The 15210-nt window shown below is 34.8% G+C and overlaps 1 protein-coding gene across 10 annotated transcripts in view; it reads right to left on the bottom strand.

Annotated features, from left to right (window-relative positions):
- The window catches only part of LOC149651742 (rap guanine nucleotide exchange factor 6-like), a 97623-nt gene that overhangs the window by 32604 nt on the left and 49809 nt on the right, over positions 1-15210 (bottom strand). For 9 of the 10 annotated variants that reach the window (XM_089848787.1, XM_089848786.1, XM_089848789.1 and 6 more), the window contains one exon: positions 6889-6964. In XM_089848787.1, coding sequence (XP_089704913.1) covers positions 6889-6964 — 76 coding nt within the window. Of the gene's footprint in view, positions 1-331; positions 1053-6888; positions 6965-15210 lie in introns of those variants that run through there. The other variant, XM_089848795.1, reaches the window with a different exon arrangement.

The raw sequence follows: 15210 nt of genomic DNA, 5'->3' as shown, positions 1-15210 counted from the left end.
CCCTTTAAAATTTCCTATCCCCCCCCTTCATTGTCCTTCTGAATGGCACTCAAAATTCTAAAACGCCTAGAAATGAATACTTAATAATCTTAACTTCTCAAGGAATTCTAGAATTCGTTTAATCCACCCCCCTTGATTGTAAAATGAACCCAACCGTATGTATGAATCACGGATACCGAAGGCCCGCAGGAAGTTCGAAAAAATTTAAAAAACAACTTTGAACAATAATAAAGTTTCTCACGAATAATATTGTTGCGAAATGATAAATTTCCAAGAAAACCTTCACCCCCACAAACCCTAATTGCGCTTAGGTTAAATTTTATAAACTCACCGGTAATTCATCCATGGTTTTGTAATAATTTATGGTAATCCAAATAGTTTTATAGATTTCAAAATAAAAAGAAACACGTACACACAAAATTTAGGCTTAGGTTAATCCCAAATTTTTCTTCAGATCATAAGAAAATCGCGAGACTCCACGCACAAATTCAAAAAGATGAAAAACTCGCGAACAAAACATGACCAAGGCTTAAGAAAACGACCGTTCACGACTCAAATCCCGAAACCGAACGGACTGTAGTCTGTAGCCTACTTTTCGCTAAGCCTAACCATCATTTTGATACAAATTAAACGCGTTTTTTGGCTTTAAATCGGTAAAATTAGACTTAAAACGCTGACTGTTCTTACGAAACACATCTTTAACGCGATTTAAATCACGATTGGCGCCCTTTTTTGATAAGTAAACTCTGAGAAAAGCGGAGAGATAAAAGCACGCAATCTCGCACCCTACAGAGTCGACGCGAGTTCTGTCTCAAAACTGAAACTTCCTAGTTGTAGAGAGCGTGTTGGTTCGGTCTCGCATGGCCGGTTTTCTAGTGGTACGTACAAAGGTTTCCCATTTAAAAAACTATTGTTTTACGGACAACTAGAAGAAGGTTTGCTGCTATCTAACTAGCCACTGATTTTAACAAGAGCCGGTGAGAAGCCGCGAGCTGTTAGCTTAGCCGCTACACGACCGGCACCACATCGCATCCACGGGTTCAGACTGAGACGCGATTTCTTTGAATCTTTCAGAGATGGGGAGAGGAGGAGGGGGAAAGAAATAGACCTTTTTTGAGGAGGAAAGGAGCTAGTAGCGCGTCCCCCTTTAAGACAGAAGTTGTAATAAAGCGTAGGGCTTCCCCCTAACTGACTAGAAAGGGCCCTTATTACCACCGTACACCCCCTGGCGACTTCTTCCTTCCAAGGGAATGGTAACGACCCGTTTCCTGTTGTTCAAAATTGTAAAAAAAAATATATACTTCTATGAATTCCGCCTTTTGAAATGTTCTATACGGTGGTCGATATAGTATTCTATAGTATTTTACAATTGACTGGTTCAAATATATCTATATTCGGCCTCCCTTTGTAGTATTTCTAACTAGATTTATTCATAGATATCTAAAATATATTATACCTATTAAATAATACTTTTTGTTTGCAAATTTATTAAATGCAGCCTCACATCACACATCGACACTATTAACATCTACTGTAAGGGAAATATGATAGCTAAATCGGTTAACCAATGGCCCACGTGATCCTTGTTTAATTATTTATCTTGATATTAAAAAGTGATTTTCTTCATAAATATTTAACTATAAAGTAGCTCAGTTGTTAATTATTAATGGAATACTTTTCAAATAATCAACTAAATTTCCTAGAATTTTTGTAAAAAAATTTCTATTCTTACATTTTAAACTATTTTGAAATAAATTTAGTTTCGTCTCAAAAACTCCCATATTAAATCGAGGGGCAGGTCACACTCAGTGTAATAAGTGTACACGGCGGTAGCTTTGACTGTACAGGGACTTAAACAGTGATTATCCCCTCGTATTAAACCAAAAAAATAAACACCTACGTCTAACCGTATAAAATTCAACAAGAGCGAGGGTTATTTTAACTCAATTAAAATGTTTGTTATCCTCTAGACGTCTAGGAACGTCATTAGAGGAATTTCTTAATCTTAACTCAACCATTAATCTCCTTTTTTTTAAATACTATCAAAAAGAAAAAAAAAGTTTAAAATGTCATATGACGACAGAGACGCCCGTCTTAGAACACTCTACAAAGCATGAGAACTTCTACAGACCATATACATTCTTTTTATATATATATTTACCAAAAACTAATATTCCTTTTGAACCCCTTTTCTTAAAGGCCATTAAGAGACAATTAAGAGGTGATTATATCCCAGAGTACATTCGAAAACCTTCTAATGGAACTTTCCCATTATTTTGGGTAAAGGGGTGCATACGCCCTTAAAGGGAGACTAAAGCGCGGACTAAAGTAATAATATTAACGCTTTGGAGATTCATAATTAAATAAAGAAGTGATATTTAGTTTATTAGGGAGAAGGTATAATTAGCCCCACATTTCCAGCTTTATCTCCAGTCCAAAAGACGTAGGTCCGTAGTTAATCCCCGCCTCTAAATTACAACCAGCAACTATCTCATTGGTTCTTGAAAACTCACGTCAGCGCGACGCGAATGACGAAAATTACAGTCATATTTTCCGACTGAGGAGAGGCGGCGAAATAGCCCGGCCTCCTTTTACGTCCCCCTTGTATTTTGAAAGGGGGACTAGGACTATGGCGCACGAATACTTATTACTTAGGCATATCTTCTCCCTAATAAACTAGATATCGCTTCTTGATTAAATATAAGTTATTATGTGCAGCCAGGGTATTAGACCATTAGGTCACGTGGTACTAGTCGTCCAATAGAATTTTATACCCCCAATGTCGTCTGCTTCATAGGCCTAACGCAAAGGCTAAAGTAATTTAACTTAATTGTTCATATTTTCTATAATATTGTAGATAGACACGTGGTTCCAATTGAAGTATTATTCATTTTCAATACCCCTTTAAATGAAAATAAATAAAAATTCAAGCATGGCCCTTTCCTTTAATTTTGAGATATTTGATATAAAAATCTCCTAAAATAATTACCAAATCCTTAATTACAACCGGCGCATTGATGTATTGATAAAGAAATACTCTTAAGTATAAAAGCAGTACACTCAAGATATTGGATGATTACTTTGCGTGCATTCAAGATAAACCATTTTATAGCAATTTCTAATTTTTAATTCGAAGACAAAGGGAATTATTGTAATTTTTATAATTAAACTTTTTAACGATTTAGGTATTCTCACAATAAAATTGTTCCTTCTACAAAAGAATAGATGGATGACTCACCGGGTGGAGGTCAAATGTTTAAGGTCATATAGAAAGTAATTTTAGTAGTATGCTTAATTTGCATAATCGAATTTCATTAAATCACGTACAGAATTATAGAGACAAGCTCCTTTGGTCAGACGATGCTAGCTGGCGCTCTTTACTTTACTTCCATCCCTATCTTTGGCGCACTGGGTTTTAATCAAATCAGTATCAAAAGGCTAAAAGCTAAAGGAGAGTATGAGCTATTTTTACAAGTCTCTTGGGCATGGGGGACCATAGAAAATAAACGACAAGGAATAGAAAGTATCCCATTTTGTACATAAATAGGGGTATACTCCTTTAACCAACGAGGTCAAAGGTTAGGCCTAATATAACTCATATTTACAATCAATTTTATAACACCTTTTTGTCGACATTTTCTATGCCTCACACTATTTGTTTTGCCACGAGAGAGATTATTAGATTTGGATCCCGCTCTCACCCAAGTCCCATTTCGAGAAGGAAGGACCACTAAGGGGACACTTTACCGACCCCTCTTTCAAAACGTAATCAAAAAGAGACGTAAGAGTCGAGACGGTCTTATTGACAAGTGCCCTCCTCTCTATCTCAAGCTCATCGGATAGACAGAAAATTAAATTAAAGACCTAAGCCTTGGCTTCTTGAAATAAAACGCGTTTTATCTCAAAATTCTCGCATCGTATTAGCACTTTTTTGACTACTGGACTATATCTAATTGATTAACGTCTAACGACAAATTGCTCGTAACACTCGGGGGCCACTTGAAAAGACCCTTTAAATTTAGTATCCTTCTTAGTTAAAGGGCACGAATAATCGAAGTAACAAAATGGCGGATATTTATAGAAAGCGCGTGGGTAGTTAGATAAAAGTCACGTGAAAAATAACCCTTTTCAAATGCATTGTAATTTAAATATTCATACGTAGAAAATTTCAATATACGTTAAAACTTAGTTTCTAGTACACTACCCACTCGGCACTATAAATTTTAATATATATTTGAATACACCATTATAATTTATAAAACTTGCGATAAGGGGGGCTTGTCTGAAAGGCTTTTAAAAATGGGATGTGAATAAAATTTACTGTTATACGAAGTACAATAAAAAAGCACTATATACTGTATATTCTTCTATACTACTTGAAGAATTCTTAAGAACTGTTCTGGAGAGAAACAAAAACCGAAAATACAGTGTTCAAAAGTAGAGAGAGCCATGTGGTGTATGTCTTTCAATAGAAGCCCATTCATCTCGTATACCAAACCTTTAAGAATAGCACTGAAGGGGAAACAAGAGGTCCTTCGAAATCCGCCCTAATATTAACCACATCTAACTAGATATATTTGTGGTAAAAATCAATATTTTCACAGTTTATTCAATAAACATTTTCTATAACGGTAAATTAAGTTCAATTGTTTCATAACCTTAACCATAATCCAATTCCCAAATGTAACTAACAATGCTTCCCTATTTATTCAGTAATAATATCACCACAGTCGAAACAAATTAAGAAAAAGTTTACTACAGCAACAACTACTACTACTACGAATTTCTTTCACAATACTTCACATCGAATATACGAGGTGAAGCTAAAAACGAATCGACTCAATGAAAATTGCCGATGCAATAGCGCCACCTATTGACAAATTGAAGAACTAAATATAATCTTTTCCGAGTCTTAGTTTGAGTCAAAATTTGCATTAATAAACCTGTTTTTCGATGGAAATTTTTAGTCAAACAATTTTCCGAACGTTCTAAAATCCAGATAATTAAGCTTAAGTGTGTGGTACTAAGGTAGGTGTATATATTAATTAAGAATACAGGTTTCAGTTGGAAATTAAGTCAAACCGCTTTAGAATTTCTAATGTTTGTTAACAGAAAAAAACCCTCAAAATTTTTCTAAGCCAATATGTAATATAAAAACTAGTTCTTTAGCGTTTGCTAATTTACGCAGGCATGTTAGCGTAATATTGCGCATTGCGTAATTAAAATCATAGAAGCGAGGGTAATAATAATAAGGATGGTTTAATTAGCGATTTTCCTAATTAAGACTGACAATGAGGCTTAATTATGATAAAGGAGTTATAATATTATTTTTTTAGCTTGTAACAATGCCAACAAAATGGTGGCAACACTTTATAACTACAACTTATAATATTCTACAATAACGCCTAATTTTAGCCTAAACATAAATCTATAGGCATAAGCTTGACAGAAACCCTTAATCGAACGCTGAACTATAGCATTTGACAATTTGCAACCATGTTGTTATCGATCTATAGCTTTAATTCTATTTCACACCCACTGGACTGGAGTTTCCCCGTCAAAATGTTAATGTATACCTTTGCACTACTACAATACGGCGTTAATTAGCCAATCCGGCGTACGGTAGCCTAAAGGTCATCGCAAAGGGGTCAATATTTATGGTAGGTACAACGACCGATGGGCATGGGCGGGAAGCTATATAAACCAGAAGCCTGACGTTTAATGTACAGGCGCTGGCCGTTCTAGAGAGTCGTAGACATATTCGCCGCGTGGGTGTGATCACGTGATATTCACGTATTTATCCTGATATCTATGAATTTATTCAACTATCCAAGGAATAATTAATTATTTGTAAGATGCGTTCCATAAGTACGACACTACCTATACTTCGTAATGCTAGAGACTTACTGAAAGCTAGTTACTAGAGAACGACTAGCGAGAATTGAAGTCCTACATTCGGTTAATTTTGCAGGACTTCCATCTAAGTCCTAACCGTCCTATTTAGTCTGCATTACTAAGCCTTTGACAGAGCCTCACCAGGCGTATTCGCTTTACCTCGAATCTATGACCTACCTCACTCACTTCATGACAAGCTTCAGTTTGTAACCAGTAACAAACTTATGGAACATATTTTATGAACTAATGGCTATATGCATTCCTGTTTTAATTTATAGAATTTGTTTATATAAAGAGCTTACTAAAGGTTACAGGCCCATATAGCCACTCGGTGGTGTAATATTCTCCGCCATTTTACATATCTTATGAACTTCTGGTTTTACGGAATTACCCCAATACTTTCAATATTCAAGAATAAATGAGGAATTATTCATAGTACATCGAATAAAATTGGTGGGAGGAAAATGTCGGACATTTATCGAGCGAAAACGTAACGTCCAGTAGGACGAAGAAGGCGGGGTGGTTTTCGCGTTAGCTGAACTCGCGTTGTCGTCGTTATAGCAGGTGCCCAAGTACCTTTAACAGAGCCAACACTGTTGTGTTTATTTAACGTTGACGCTACTTGGGTCTCTAGAGGACTTATTCAGCTTCTAATATCAGCTTTCTCAATTTCCACGTGTCACGAAACGAATATAATGAAAATAAACATTGCGGGAAAATATTTGGCGCGTAAAAATGGCGCGAAATGTTTTAAGTTAACCAAAATACTGAAGTATTCAGTCTTAGAGTCCCTAGAAAAACTGGTTTATGGTTCCAATTGGATGGTAGTTGGTTGTTCATTACCGAGATACTAAACGTTTACGAAGACGAAACGATTTCGAAACCCCAGAAAGGAATTTCTGCATCGCATCTTCACGCGCGAGATAATTTCGCGCCCATTTCAAAAATGGCGGGAATTAAATATAATACCTTAATATTAAAAGTTTGGCTTACCACGATCATTTCCGAAGGTTCCAAGATTAGACATTCATTCATACGTCGTCCACCGCCTCCTGAACGTTTGCCGAAACTATAAATGAAAATAAAAATAACATTTTTTATCAGTTTTAATTTATTGATTGGAAAGAATTAATTGATAAGATATTATTATGATTATTATATATGCGGAAATGTTAATTTATATTACGAAAATTTAGTTCATTTTCTAAAAATAAATCGGGAAAGTCTAGTAACGTGTCAAAACACGGGGTTAATACAGGGCGATTTTAAGTCCAAAGTGTTCAATGACATTTTACCGCTATGGACACCGTTGAAAAGTTATAATTAGTGTTTTACTTTGGCCCCTTAATTAAATTAGAAATCATTGTCTTTGAGTTTCTTAATTAACTCTAAGGGGTTATGCAAAGGTAAAACGCTCCAATCCTAACTTTTGAGACTAAAAATCGCCCTTATAGTTTTCAAATGTTTATAAATTATGATTATGTCGAAAATTACATGGAATAGGATTTAATTTAACACCTATTGAAATGAATTAGTTTTTGCTAAGCCTAATTTACGTTAACTTTTATGTTAAAACCCGCAATTTAATATTAAAGTCCACATAAAAGTGAGCGCTAGAAATTTCATTACAAAACCACCTATTACGTTTCGAATAATGAATAACCATAACTTTAAGTAATTAAATTAGGCCTGGTTGGTTTAAGTAATTAAACCCACTAAGCATAATTCCTTACGTATTTACATCGCAAAAAAATTTATAATAGTGCAAAACATAGCAAAGAGATCAATGAATTCAATTCAACCTTAAAAACAATTGATTCTTCTGCAACTCTGCCAGTAAACCATTCATAACTTGATCCCTCTTTTGAGGATTTCCCTTCGGCAAGGCCATATTTGACCCTACACCTTTTTGGGTTAACAAAAAGGTCAGGTCAACACACTTATATCAATCACTTCACTTAATCCAAAATGGCACTGATGATGTCAAAACCACGCGCATTATTACGTCACTTTATGTTAAAATAAATAAAAATCTAAACCACGCGACGAAAAACGCGCTAAAATTTTCGCGCGCCAGAAACCGAAGGCGCTAGGTGGATCACTGAAATACCGAATCTCTCGAGACCAAGCCAGAGTCACTATACCCGCCAAAAAAAAGGCGCAAATTTTTTTTCTTTTTTTTTTCTTTTACAGAGTGGTGGGCAAAAACCACACCCTTTTTTACCTGCGCACTTCCAATTAAGAAAACATCTTCTTTCTCCGCTTAAAACCGAATGAGGCTTAGAAAAGCACTCATTATATTACATGACATAGACCATTACTAACTTTTGTACGCCGCGTATCTTCATAAACGCGTCGTACATTTTCACGCAACGTTGAACAAGCACGAGCGCTAACACGCGTCTCTCTAAAAGTTAAATAACTTTTTTCTGTGTACTGTTTTATTATAAAAGCGAAAACCCACACGAACGACGACGAAACTATACGATAGTGGCGGCGACGAGAAAATTGAACCTTGAATTTATAAATTCACTTAATTTAGCAGATGTTTGTGGAAGAAAAAAAAAACGGAGAGGGGGGGGGGGGGTTATGACGTCATACTTAAAGGACAAGTGCCTCGTATATTCGTCGTGAAATAAGTGCCGGATTCTTATAAAACGTAATCCGAGCTTTAATATGAGATTATTCACATAGAAATCGGATAATTAGTAAGAAAGTTATTAAAATACGCGAGAAAAATTATTTTAATAATTTTATTTTTTTTTCACAATTTTTTAAATAACTCCGATTTCAAAGTTATTTGGTTCATTTAACTCAAAACGCGCTCTAAGTCGGATAACTAGTAAAAAGTTATTAGAATACGTCAAAATGACGTCAGAAGATGATTTTAATAATTATTTTTTTTTTGTTTGTTTCACAATATTTTAAATAAATCGCTTAATTTTAATCCGATTTCAATGTTATTTGGTTCATTTTGCAGCTCAAAACGCGCTCTAAGTCGGATAACTAGTAAAACGTTATTAGAATACGTCAAAATGACGTCAGCTATAAATGATTTTAATTATTATTTTTTTTTTCGTTTCACAATTCTTTAAATAACTCGCTTAATTTTCAACCGATTTGAACGTTATTTGGTTCATTTTGCAGCTCAAATTCCGCTCCGCAATGTTTACTCTCCACAGCATCTCTGGTTGGCGTGCTTATCCTTTGGGAGAACTATTTATTAAGACGTCAGTTAAGCTTGGGGAAATACACAAACTTAAATCCGTTAGGAAAACGTTGTCGCGCGCGCACTAATATTTATTAAAGACAATTGAGCGCGTGCAACTAGCTCGTAAAAGATGGCATGCCATCGAAACTTTGGTAAACTCGGAATGCGGGTCCTTTTAAAAAGGCGCCAAAAAACTGAACTGTGTGAGGAGGAGGTTATACGTTTTTACGTTAGCTGGAAGGCATTGGCCTCCGCGTCGACTGCTTGCTGCATGCACCATCCATGGATGCCAGTTTGAGAATTTCGAATTCCCCAAAATCATCATCATACAGCCAGCCAATGTTAGACCGGGCCGCGTTGAAATGTATACATAAACGTTTTCTTATTTTTTTTTTTTTTACATCTTGGTATGGTAGAGATTCTGCAGAAACATTTGACCTCCCCCTCCCCTTTTCTTACTACGTAACTTTATTTCTTCTTCTTTAAGAGAACCTATTACGTATACAGTTGCCCTCGATTTTGATTCCGAGGGGGGCTTATACGTTTCCGAATTATGTATGTACGTATGATATTACTTTGTTTTTGTAAAATCAGGAATAGATATAATTTTAGAAGTTGGAATGGGGAACAGAGTAATGTGGGTGCGTGTCAAAGTCCCGGACCCCCTTCCACGGGAGGGGGGGGGTATGAAAGAAGAGGCGGGTCATAGCGACAGAGGTAGAAAGGAATTACATATTTTTCACCGTCCCCGTCAGCAACGTCATCAAACGTAGTTTAAAACTGAGCCAATAAGATAATTTAAAATTTTCGTTACGTGTTGGATTGGAGGGAGGGGCTTTATACTGGGCTATGAATCGGACTGTAGTATATACTAACCGTTCTCCATTCCTACTTCTAAAATTAAATCTATCCCTGGTAAAATATAAAAGTTTTTTTTAAATAATTAAATAAAAAGAAATTAGACAGACGAGAGAGCCCGAGTTTTAACCTCAATTTATGTACTTCTGAATGATATTATATTTAAGCTTTTTAGTTAGTTATTTTGTTTATTTGCATAAAGGCTTGAATTATAGATAAATAATATAAGTTACACATGGAATATTTATACCCGTATCTCAACCCAAGTGTAAGGATGAAATCTCATAAGGGTTGATCCATGATGACGTCATTAAAGGGATACGAAACACCCCCTACCCTTAACACGGAATTTCCCAGTGTCACTTCTATATTTCACTTATGTAATACCTTGGAAGGGGTAGAATTTAAAGGGAGGGTGAAATGGAAATTAGATAAATTGATAATGAAGTCAATACAAAATTTTCAATTTCTATCCCCAAAAAATTGGGAGGGGTTTGATTATAATGAAATATTTGCTAGGGACACCTTGTTTAATCCCATTTTTACACGGCACCAGCCCTACTCCAGTTTAGTCAAGAACTTCAGGTCCTGTTCCCGCCCTGCTGGTGCATGAGGAATTTCCCAGCATATAGATTGCACGCAGCCAGTCTTACATCACCGAACGCCTTAAAACAAAACTATATAAGAAGGGGAAGGAGTAATAGCACCCAATGTTATCTTTCCATACATTATAAGCAATACATAAACCTACACCTGCCATCACTAAGAAATAATCATTAAGAAAAACAGGAATTGTAGCCTAGGCTATATCTCATTTCTCTTTTAATTTTTTTTTCCCAAGTCATGGATTTTAAATTTTCTTTTATAATATATAATATATATGTATATATGTTTTATTCACGTTGTTAGATAAAAATACGTGGTGTCGGAAAGTTGTAAGAATAAATTATTTGAAACTTTAAATATTTAATACCTATAAAATTATTTTAAGTTTCATAGAAATCTTATTTTTCAAAAAAAAGTTTAATTTTTTTTTTTTTACAATTTTCTGGAAATTCTGTCCTACCTCATTTCAAGTGCTAAATACTTGGAAATTAAGGGTGATGGGTTGAAATTTCCCACGAATGCCAGGACCATTTGATAAGTAAGACCCGTTCTCGATATGTATCATTGAGCGTTTAATTACAAATATGATTTGAAATATCTTTAAAAACCGGTATAAAACGGAAGTAACGTAGACTTGAAATTTATTCCATGCATGGTGATATATTCCTTTCCAATTGAAGAATATTATTAAAATTCGATTTCTTTTTAAAGTTTTTTTTAATCTCATACTAATTACTTAATGTAATTGACTTGGGGCTGTACCCTAAGACATTTAAAGATCTTTCAACTCTATAGTTAACACGGGAAGTTGTTAAAAACATAATATTTGTATATAATAAAGCTGATATTTTTATGCAAATTTATAATTTACAAAAATTGCTATTAATTAAATTATTGTTTTTAATTTGAATGATTACAATTACTTGTGGTGTAATATCGTAATCATGAAGTACTTGAATTGTGATTGTACCCTAAGACTATAGTTAAACGCGGGAAATGGTTGAAAACATGATATTTGTTTAATAATTAAGCTGATATTTGCATGCAAATTTATAATTTACAAAAATTGTTATTAACTAAATTATGGTTTTGAATTAAAATTAAGACCTAGCTGTGAATGTAATTTTTGCTACAAATAAAGAACAAGCAAGGAATATTACTTAAAGATTAAATAACAGCGCTGCACTTTAAATTTGCATGAAATTAACACTAAAACCTACTAACAACTGCCATTACGTAAATATTACAACCGCCAAAAATTAAAAATAAGGCATTAGTTAAAAACTTTGAAGACGTGACGCGTGTCTTCTTACTTAAGCCTAAAGTATAGTGGTATAGTATATAAGTTGGTAACTTTAAAATCCAACGAAAAATCGTCGATGCGAATCTTCAATTCGACACGCGTCAGAGCTAATACTAATTTGCATATTCAGGTAGGGGTATATCATCCCCAGTAACATCGCTGAAAAGGCAAAAGTTGTAAGGCTTAACTTACTATCTTCTTTTGAAAGAAAAATGGCGCCCATGTCAACGCTAAATTTAACAAACTTATATAGTAAAAGGTAGAGTCAAGAAGTGATATCTAGTTTATTAGGGAGAAGGTATACGATGGCTGAGTATTCGCGCGCCATAGTCCCAGTCCCCCTTTCAAAATACAAGGGGGGACGTAAAAGGAGGCCGGGCTATTTCGCCTCTCCTCAGTCGGGAAATACGTAATTTTCGTCATTAGCGTCGCGCTGACGTGAGTTTTCAAGAACCAATGAGATGCTGATTGTAATTTAGAGGTGGGAATTAACTCCGGACCCACGTTTGGACTGGAGATAAAGCTGGAAATGTGGCGAATTTATACCTTCTCCCTAATAAACTAGATATCACTTCTTGGTAGAGTACAGTTCGTAATTAAAATTCATCGTAAAAATGTAATTAATTAAAATTTGGCGTCGCCTCAAAGAGAGACTAAATCCCCAATATGAAATAGCCTAAACCAAAACAAGTTCTATGCAAAAGCAAAAGCAGAGTTAACCATAAATTTGAATGCCGGATATTTGGGTATCTCGTTTTGCATATCGTTAACTCTATACACCGAATTTACATATTGATTTAATTAAACTAAACTGTCGAAGTTGCTAAGTTGTAAAGTTTAAAGTTATTTACATATATTATTCAAAGGTATTATAAGTTAATTATTGTCATATTACCCCTTGTAAAATATAACTTCTTTGATTGAATGGTTTTATGGATGCCCCCCTAAGTAATTAAATTGGCACATAGTCTTTCAAATTCTTAATTAAATTTAAGGGGTCATCCGTAAAATGCTAAAATCATAGCGTCTCTTATGGAAAACTGTCGTAGAAGTTATATTTTCGGCTCAAAATCAAATTGTACTTCGACTCTGTTTGGAAAACACGCTGTATTTAAAGAGTTTTAATTAATGATTCTTGGCAATTATAAAAATAATTCTTACTAGTTATTAAAAGTAAATCTTAATTACTAAACCAAAATCTATATTTTCGACTCGAAATCACCCTGTACTTCGACTCTGTTTGGAAAACACCCTGTATTTAAAGTTTTAATTAATGGTTCTTGACAATTAAAAAATAATTCTTACTAGATATTAAAAGTAAATCTTAATTACTAAACCAAAATCTATAAAAGTGATTTTTATTATTATTTTAAGTATATGACAAGTTGACCCAATTACGAGTAACAATTACCGTAAATTACTAGCAAGATTAAATAGACCCCATACTAAATTACTGTTCCCATTAATTGGGCTTCCATCTTAAGGGATTTACCCTTAACCAAAGTTAACAATCCCTGGGGTGCGCTGGTCTTAACCATTAAAGACAAAATCAAGTGACAGACAAAATACGCTATGGGACCAAGTATCGACAAGCTTCCCAAGCACGGATACCATTGCGGCAAAATCCCATTGGGATGGGAAGAAAACTCAACTGCGAAAAAAAGCGGGTCTAAGGACTCTAGAAGAAGCAAAAGCCAACCATCCTCCAACCTTCAGGGACGCTTGTGTCCTTATTTGAAGTTCATTTTCCCTCAATGCCTTTTTCCTTTGTGTCAAGTAATAAAAGGCAAAGGCCTAATATGTCAAACAACGGAGGGAGGGAAAAAGGGAGGGTCAATCGCAGTTGGCGGAATTAGGGGGTGAAGATATAGAGTTAGGTTTATAAGGGGTCAACTGTCAAGGAAGGTTGTCTATCACACGGGATGGGTGGGGGGAGACATCGTTTATAACAAAGCCGCCCAGATTATGTATAGGAGAAGAAAGTAAAAGTTAAGGCTCTTTACTAATATTGATCAAAAGCTAAACGAACCCCGCCCACGCTGACGTATTAACAATCGTTTTCCTTTCAATATATATATACACCTATATTTAATTAAAGATGAATTACTTATTACTGGCATCCCTCCAAACGAATTTTAAAGTTTTAGGGGGGGGGGGACAAATTTGATTAATTAATTAAATTGAGGAAGTTTTGCTTCAAAAATCGAAACTGACGTAGTTTTAAATTAAAATATTAATACTTTACGACAGTTCAGGCTTGGGTCCTAAGCCTAATGTTTCTCGCTAAGCCTAATCAAAATATGACCTTGATTTATAAGAAATAATTAATAATAATAAATAATTTACAATCAAGGTTAATTACTTTTCTTAAACCACTGTTAAGAAACCAGCCACTAAATCCATTTTTTTAAAAATAAAACCCCCTTAAAATTAAACATAAAAATTTCCAAAATAAATTAAATAGACTAAACACCCTATAAAATTAAAATTAAAATCATGTCAGTAAACAAAATATAAGGCATGCAAAATTAACTCTTTAAAACCCTTCAACTTTAACCTCTTTAGAAAACAGTCATTCACCTTTATACAAAAATAAATCCTTTCAATCTGTAAAATCTTTTCACTTTGTAAATAAAAGCGTATCATCCATTGTAAACCCTACCTCTCTCCTTTCGCAAACTTTCAAACTAAAAAGCCCGTGCGTCACTAAAAACCACGACGTCAGAACCAATACCCTAAAAAGCTCGAACATGATTGGTTCCTGTCCCTAAAAGAAGACCCAAACGAAAGTGCATAAAAGGAGAGAGCTGGAGGTCAAAAAATTAGAATTGTATTTTATTATCAATGCTCAGGCCAAACTCAGTGCCACAATAAAAACTTGTAGAATTGTTCAAAAAGAACATAGTCGTTTTCCTTCACTCGGTAAACTTAGAAACTTTTTGCCTTCACGCGGTAAAAACTTAAACGTTAAAGACCTTCACTCGGTAAAAACTTAGTTTATTTTTGCCTTCACTCGGTAAAAACGTAAACTTCTAAAACCTTCACGCGGTTAACATAAACTTTACAAACCCTCACTCGGTTAAAAAGCATAAAACTCGTTGCTTAATTAGTCCCTCTAAATGTTTCAGTCCGTTTAGAGGAACTTTAAAAAGAACCAAACGGTCTCTCCCACAAAACGAACCAGAAAACAGAATTACCATTGCCAATATTCTGCATGGTACCGGTAACCCGGGATGATTAGTACGAATTAAATTAGTACGCGCTAATCGGACGTAAAATCGCGAAAAACAGTAAAAATGCCCGCCGAAAACAACGGGCCCACACTACGGAGTCAAAG

Source organism: Phalangium opilio, unplaced genomic scaffold (genome assembly GCF_054372755.1).
Source record: "Phalangium opilio isolate 3A_F unplaced genomic scaffold, DU_Popi_V2 ptg000082l_1, whole genome shotgun sequence".
NCBI lineage: Eukaryota > Metazoa > Arthropoda > Arachnida > Opiliones > Phalangiidae > Phalangium > Phalangium opilio.
The sequence above is the reverse complement of the archived record's forward strand: the minus strand, read 5'-3'. Positions and strand labels throughout refer to the sequence as shown.